An 8,438-nucleotide genomic window follows, 5' to 3' on the forward strand; every position below is an offset into this window, starting at 1 on the left:
ATAATATATATGTATATATATGATATACACAAACTATGTGTAAATATATTTAAATAGGCATGCAAAGTTTAGTTCAATTGAATGTGTTATTTATAACAATAGTAGTTTTTCTTTTAAAAACATAACTATTTATAATGCTCCCTCAATAATAAAAAATAAATTACATTGAAAGCAATGAAGATTTTGTAGGTTTTGAACCAAACTAAATAACGGTAAACCTTTTTTTGATTTACGGTATTTTCTTATTTTGGTGTTTTGAGCTCTTTTGTGTTTAGATCAATATATATACTAATTTTTAAAGTATCAAATTGAATTTTTGTTCAATAAAAATCTTTCAAATGCGACTGTAGCTTTTTTTCCCCAAAAAACTTTGTCTTCAAAATAAGGGTGCATCTTATACACCGGTGCGTCTTATATTCCGAGAAATATGATATTTTTATTTTCTATCATGGGCTGTATCTGTACCAGCATATTGTGTTTGAAATATATTTATGTGAACTTTGTAAAAAAGTTCGCAACATATATTTAATGAGTCATTATTAGTCTGACATATAAATCAATTAAAAAATAATATCTTAGCTTTGGGAATAATGTCAAATTGATATAATAATGGGTACTTCTGGTAATGTGTATGGGCATAATAACAAATTGGTAGAATTATGGGGGCTTCTGATACTGCTCATGGGCATAATATCAAATTGATATAATAATAAATGCTTCTGATACTATGTATAGGCCCAATATCAAATTGATATAATAATGGGTATTTCTGATATCAAATTTATATACACTTGCACTTAGAGGAACTCTGTTCAAATCTAAACATTCCTGACCTGTTAAAGATAATTCATTTTTTCTTTTTGGCCTCTAGAACTCTGTTGTGAATGATATGTATGTTATAAGGTATTATAATTTGTCAAAAACCAGCTAAATAAGAACTCATTTTCAGATAGTTTGCTTTAGAAATTCTAAAGTGATAAACTATTCATATTTTTTGGAACATATTTATTATGATATAATCTTATTCTTTATATGAGCACACTTTGTGATAGATTTGAGTATATGTGTTGTTTTTGATTGTTTTATAGACATACAAGTTATGAAAATATACTAGAATTCTGAAGTATATGTTTAATTTGCTATAGTTTCTCAATATGGTGACTGCAGCTTCGATGATGATGATTGGCTGACTTCTTGTGATTGGCGACTTCTTGAGGACTCAAATTTTTATTGGTCTAGAGCCCAGAAGTCTCACAGCAACCAGACTGGTCCAGATAGAGATCAGAACCAACGTCAGAAAGGTTTGGAACTTGAAATCTCTCTTATTAATGGAATGTCCATTTTCATTTGTTCTAATTAATAGTTGAGAGTTCTTAGATTTAATATTGCATAAGTTGTGTGATTTCATTCATAAAATGAAGTGTTTTCAGAATATAAATACACAATTATGTGGTATTAGTGGGAATAGAATAAAAATGACAAATAAATGACAAAATTTTTACAGTTTGCTTCAATTAAACTTTCTTTTTTTTCTTCAAACATATTAGGTAGATGTTGTTTCATAGTTTGCTTTTAATGAAGAACCTGTGTTGGTGTAATTAGCTTGGGAACACTATTAATTATACTTTCCAGTATTTCTAAACTATATTTTGCAAGTAATGCAATGTAATCTACATGGGAACTTTGTTTTGAGAAAGAGAGTTATATCTTTCTTTGCTGTCTGGTTGGAGGCATTGACTAACGTTAAGCTATTTCATAGATATTGTTTCTTCATATTTTAATTTAAAAAATCACTTTTTTTGTGCAAACTCAGCATCTACTGTATAAATACTACAGCTTTAATCTTTTTGCCTATGATATGGTATATTTTGTTTAAAAAAAAGTTTAGTAATAAATTGAGCTTGACTTCTGTACTTAATTAATACATCATCAAAATAATAAAATGCAGTTCTTAAGTACAAGTGGGAGAGGTTTTATTTTTAAAGCCTTGTCAACTTTTGTAAATTCAGGTTTTTAATACATTTGTTATGAATGAATTATTATGTTCTTGCATAACTGGCTATTTATACACTTTATTAACAGTAAGAATATTTACTAAGTTGATTTGACTACAGTGTGTCATTTTACAAAAAATTTTAGCATATGTTAATATATTACTTAGTAGATTTTTACACATACATTTCATATTGATGTGGGTTAATGTCAAATTAGAATTTAACAACTTTTTCTTGTCTAATAATTTTTGAAAATGTTTAATGATTCAAACTGTATATTAACATAATAAGTATTTTCTGGGGAACCAGACCTTTGCATTTTGCACTGAAATGGGTTTAAAACATTAAACAAATTTCTTGTGATTTCTGAGAGTTAGAATTAAAATTTACAAAGAAAAGCTATTCAGTATTTTGTGGGGAAACCAAACCTTTGAATTTTGCACTGAAATGGATTTAAAACATTAAAAAAATTTCTTGGGATTTCTGACGGTTAGAATAATTAAATATTGCAAAGAAAAGCTGTTCAGTCTTTCAATTGGACAAATGATAGACTATTAATATCTCACTTAACAAAAACCTTCTATAAATATGCTAAACATTTTCCAAGTCACGGTGGTTACACATATTTTGATTAATTATATAGATTAGAAGATATAGATGATATTAAATAATTTGCGTTTATAAGTTTTTTGATATACAGTAATGGAAATAATCATGGAAACACACAAGCAATATACATACAGAAGTCAAACAACAAGTTATAGCAACTAATTGTATTGTTAGTATAAAGCATTATCATATCTTGTTTTTATGCTGTTATACAGTTAAACAACTATATTGTTTCCAATGTCTTATATTATCATAATTTAACAAAGTATTTCGGTTACCTTTTAACCTTCCCAGTTTTTACCTAAGCCCATACAGCCTCAAGATTGTTCATATCGGAACTTGGTGCATGTGAAGCCCTGGTTGTGGGTTCCATTGGTTTCTTTAACATCAAATATTATTTCATCATGTTGCAGTTTGTTTGGGGTCACTGCCTTGCTGGATGAATTGTGGTCTTGGATGATTGATCAAACTTTGTCTATATTTGTTAGCAGTCATGGTGACATCAATTTTGTGTAGATCACCAACACCACTGGTTGAGATACAACTCTAAATTTGTATTGATCTCACACCATGCTTCACTGTAGATGTAGTGTGTTGACTATGATACCACTCTCTTCTTCACTTTTGCACAAACTATTGTTGATTGTTGCTGAACAATTAGAACTTAGATTTATTTGTAAAGTGCAGACATTTCTAGTTTCACACATTTTACTGTTTCTGATCTGATGCTCATTTCAACCTTTTGGTTTTGTTACTTGTTTCAACAGACAGTTTTGGAGCAGCTGCATATACATTGAACCAACTTTGTTCTATTGTGTATCTCACTGTTATCAAAATAAAATTTGCACCTGTATTTACAGCAGCATCATTGACAGATATGTCTCAAAAATAGCATACACTGAGATATTTATCATCACTTTTGGAGAATTTTAGTTTTCTACCTCAAAAACTTGTAATGTTAGAAGTGCCAGAATCTTGCATACAGGTCCTACAAAAACATGGAGTCTAATAGCACATTGAGTACTCATGGCTAGCTAAAACTTTGACTTCTACATGCTTTTTCACACAGTATTTTAGTCCTGGGTGTTAATACCAGAATCACACCACTACTACTGGGTATACTATGACTGCCCATAATTTCTTAGGCTTTATACTGTTGTGGCAATTTCTGATTGAATGGATGGAAACGAGTTATAGTGTGAACTATCAACATATGACCCTGGTGAATTTCATTTTCTCATGAAAAGGGTGGCATTCCCATATATTTGCCTTTTATATCCTTTTTCCTCACTGTTTCCTTAACTATTCCAAATACTGCACATGTGTGTAATAAATTACATTTAATTTTGTGATACAAAACCAATTGTCCATGCACACAACTACAACAGAATTGTACAAACACCAGCATACTCTAGAAATTGGAAGAGAATAATATTTTAATTGAATAAGAAGTTCAGAAAATATTCATAATTTAGGTACTGCTAGTCAAGAGTTTCAAATTAAAACTGTTTTACAGTTACTGAAGTGTAGAATTGAAACTAAAATATGTGAGGGCCTTATATAGTGTAAAACTAGAAGATTTTCTGAATGATGTTTTTTTTTTCATACTAACAGTTAATATTATCCAAGTGATGTGCGAGTAAATGTATTGTTGTGTAGGTAAAACAGCTCAGGTTGTTACAACTGCTTTTGTCTTTTAAACATTAGATACAGAGAATTGTATGAACTTTTTTGCTTTCTGATAATTTGTTTTAATGAAAAATATTAATATCATAGAAATTCCCAAGTTAAAAATGTCTTTTAAAAAATTGTAATTGCATATTTTAAACGATACATCATATACAGTGTGGAATTGACTGCTGTTAAGTTATTCTGATTTTATTTTGTAAAAAAGCAAAGAAATGATAAATCATGAATTATTATTATTTTTTCAATATAGGGTATTACTTGTTCATCAACAGTTCTGAGCATGAACTTGGAGAATATGCTGGAGTTAGCACTCCTGTTTTTAAGGCTAATACTGGCAATTGTCATCTGAGGTTCTGGTACTATATGTTTGGCTCTGATAAGATGGGTCAGTTACAGGTGAGTCTTTCACAAAGAGGAACTTAAAAAAGGGCAGTATGGTCTTGCTAACATGAAAATGATGATTTGAAACAGTATTGGAACTGTAATAATATTTTCTTGCCCCCACCCCCTTCTCTCTCTCTCTCTCCCTTACGAAGGGTGGGGGCTTAAGTAAAATATTTGGATTGATTATTAACTTATACAAAATATCTTTTGCTTAAATATTTTAATTCTAACAATACTTATTTTAAGAGTGTGTTGCTCCAGTATATACATTAAATTATTGAGTTAACAAAGATGTAACATATTCAAAGTTTGTGAGTTTTTTGTAAATCCCTTTCCACTAGAAGTTCCCATTGGACAAGTAAAATTATCTGGAAAATAAACTTTAATGTGATTTTCTTTTTTTCTTATACTGGAAATGCCTCAATTAAGATTAAAACTGGATTTTCAAATGCAAAAACAATTTGTTAAAATGTTTTCTATTTCACCCATTTTTTCAGAAAGATGCTTTGTACTTTTAGAATTTTAACTTTTTAGAACGAGGTGCATTTGATCTCTAGCATAAAAGCCATAGTATTGTGTTGAATTGGCTATAAATTCAGATAACTCACTACAAAGAAGCTTTTTAATACCTAAGAAACTATTCTTTTTACAACAATGTTTTGCAGGATTTCTGGAATCAACCATCTTGGAGTTTTGTCTTTAATGGACTGTTTCTGCCTTTTTATAGCATAGGATAATATTTCAGCTTCTATACTAAGGCATTCTTAAATACAGAAGCTGAAGTGTTCTCCCACTCTACAAACAGTCCATTAAGTCAAAACTCGACTATGTTTATGCTATCTGAAATACCCTTGAAACAGTTTGACCATCTCTTCACCACCACCTAAGCATTGATACTTAATATTCAGTTTCTTCTGATTTTAGGCACAAAAGTTGATTTTTTATCTGCCACTTGTTTTTCAACTGAATCACATTAATTTTTGCACTCTTATCCAATACTTTCCTCTACATTAGTTATACTTCCCCCCCCCCCCCCCCGGTGCTTGGATAATGGCTTTACATGATATATTGGTATCCTGACTTTTAACTTTGGAGTGAGACATGTAGTAGAGTCAGCATTAATGGAGTCTGTACCTGACTATACAGTAAATGATGCCAACTCAAATTGCTTATATAGTTTTTCAAACATCTAGAATGTTCTGGAAATGGAACTTTATATCTTTTCTGCACATTTCATGGAGAAGGTTACATCATTCATCTAAAACAAGATGGTATAAATGAGTAAAAACAGGAATCAAAATACTCGTAATACAAAACACATGGGGTTGAAATGGTACAGATTTGTGGTTACAAAGGATCTTAATAATGAGTGAGGTACTGTGTATCACAGCTTCTCTGGATAAACCTCTGCTGAATAATACAGTTTTGAAGTGTGGTGGAGTACAAACACACCCCAGGTGGTATACAGAGGATTAATATTTAGTTTGAGGTGATATTTTGCACCTATATAATTGCTATTATAGACAGTCAAACTAACTTAGACTGGAAATAGTATAAAATCTGTGTTATTTTGTGGTACTTAGGTGCGAGTGAATGGACTTGGTGGACAATCCTACATGGTGTGGAAAAAAACAGGAAATCAAAAACAAAGATGGCTTTATGCTCATATACTCGTGGGTAGCAGTCAAGATTATCAAATATTGTTTTTAGGATTTGTGGGTGGTGACAACTATACAGACATTGCTGTTGATGAAGTTAAATTTACCAGTGGCTGTAAAGATGGTGGTAAGCTTGTTTTGTATTTTCAGATCTATCCTTCCTTGACTAAAAAAAATTCACAAATGTAATGTAAATTTTATATTTATTCCAAGTTTATTAGATATCCAAGTGTAAAAACTTAATGAACATGTCATTTTTCTAACTACATTAAAATCATTTGTTTCAACTGAACACAACTTCAACAGTCTTAGAATGGTCAGTATAACAGATATCAATTTATATGAAAATTATTAATAATGCTGTAAGGAAAATACAAAAATAGTGCATGTCTTTTGATAATGACACCAATATGTAATGAAACTATTTATAGGTGAACCAGTGACCCCAACTGCTCCAACTTGTAAACAGTCAGAATTTGAATGCTTCAGTGGTAAGATCCAGTGCATCTCTAACATGTGGAGGTGTGATTGTGTGTTTGACTGCGAAGATGGCAGTGATGAGGAAAACTGTGGTATGTAATACATGCAGCTTTCTAATCATAATTTTCAATTTTATTTTTCACCTGTTAAAATGAAGAAAAACAACAACAACATTCTACCATCTAATATTTATTCAGTCTGGGTTAAAGTAGTAACTTTTTGTTGTACAATGTACAAATGGATCTCTGCTGATGTTACCAACTGGCATCAAGAGATTGGAGAGTGAAGAGAGCACAAGTACTGATGTAAAGAATATATTAACAAGTTGTTAATAAGTAGAAATGACCAGAATTGTCAATGGCTGATGCTGATATGGCTCAGTATATAGGTAGTCACCAGAAAAAATATAAATTGAAGTATTAGGTCTCTTGTGGATGTTGTTGAGAATTCTAGCTACTTTTGTGGTATCTCATGTAAATGTTTATAAATTTAAGTGTCAAATTTCAACGTAAAAATTGTAGAAATATTACATCTTCCTCCTCCCCCTTTTAAATTTTTTACTAAAAATTAATTTGTTAATAACTGTAGATATATTTCACAATATATTTAATTTTTCTAATGTAATGCATCTCAATTTATGTAGTAACTTTATTTGTAATACAGCACTGGATACCCCTTTTTTAAGTGAAATGTTAACATTTTCAATTTGTTGCTATTCTCATGTTTTATTATTTAATCTTTCTAACACAAGATTTAGAGTTCAGAAAATTTTTGATATAAAGTGAAAAGTCAAGTCTTGGCTAGAAGAAACATTCATAGGCCTAAACTAGAATCCTTTTTAGTGATATTCATTGGTTATAATTATAGGCTAACAATAATATAAAGTAGTAGCTTGTAAATATATAGATCAATCACAACATGATTATGATTTCATGCCTCTGATCTTTTATGATGAGGAAGCTAATGTACTTTAATTGAATTTTGGGTAGTTTGAAATACAAGATTTTTAAGAATTCTCCTTTTATTATTTCGAATATTCTGGTGAAGGTAAAAAGCTGAAAAAAAAGAAAGCAAAAAGTTACTGAGACCCACTGGCTATAATATTGTACACAATACTATGAAACATCTAATTAACTTACAGGTCTAAATGTTTTATTCAGACTTATAAAGCTCAGACAATAGTATTGTACCATATGCTTTTATCTACAATATATATATATATTAAAATTTGTATATATTTTTGGAAGGAATACAAAAATATAACAATTATCCCTCTTTTAGAGTTGTGTTTCCCCTGTACTATCTACATACGCAGCTTGGGTCACAAGTAATTAGACACCACCTTTTCAGAAAAAAATGAAATTTTTCAGTCATATTCACATGAATTGATATATTTATAATTTAATTAATATCTAGTAGATCTTCCTTTCGCTTCATGGAGTTCGTTGATCCTTTGGGGCATCGTGAGAATCATCTCGTCAATTTTAGATTGTGGGATTTTCGCCCACTCTTGCTTCAAAACTTGGAGTAGATCACTCTTTGAAGCTGTTTTTTTTGGTTGTTTCTTGACTTGCCGGTCGAGTATGGCCCAGAGGTTTTCAATGGGGTTCATGTCAGAAGATTG

The 8,438-nt window shown here is 30.4% G+C and overlaps 1 protein-coding gene across 1 annotated transcript in view; it reads left to right on the top strand.

Annotated features, from left to right (window-relative positions):
* LOC106466712 (MAM and LDL-receptor class A domain-containing protein 2-like) overlaps positions 1-8,438 on the top strand; it is a 141,534-nt gene that overhangs the window by 119,747 nt on the left and 13,349 nt on the right. Inside the window, exons 46-49 of the mRNA XM_022394788.1 lie at positions 1,146-1,301; positions 4,543-4,688; positions 6,260-6,461; positions 6,766-6,906. Of these exons, the coding sequence (XP_022250496.1) occupies positions 1,146-1,301; positions 4,543-4,688; positions 6,260-6,461; positions 6,766-6,906 (645 nt within the window). The remainder of the gene's footprint in view (positions 1-1,145; positions 1,302-4,542; positions 4,689-6,259; positions 6,462-6,765; positions 6,907-8,438) is intronic.

The sequence above is a fragment of the Limulus polyphemus genome, unplaced genomic scaffold (assembly GCF_000517525.1).
Source record: "Limulus polyphemus unplaced genomic scaffold, Limulus_polyphemus-2.1.2 Scaffold2355, whole genome shotgun sequence".
In the NCBI taxonomy this organism is placed as follows: Eukaryota; Metazoa; Arthropoda; class Merostomata; order Xiphosura; family Limulidae; genus Limulus; species Limulus polyphemus.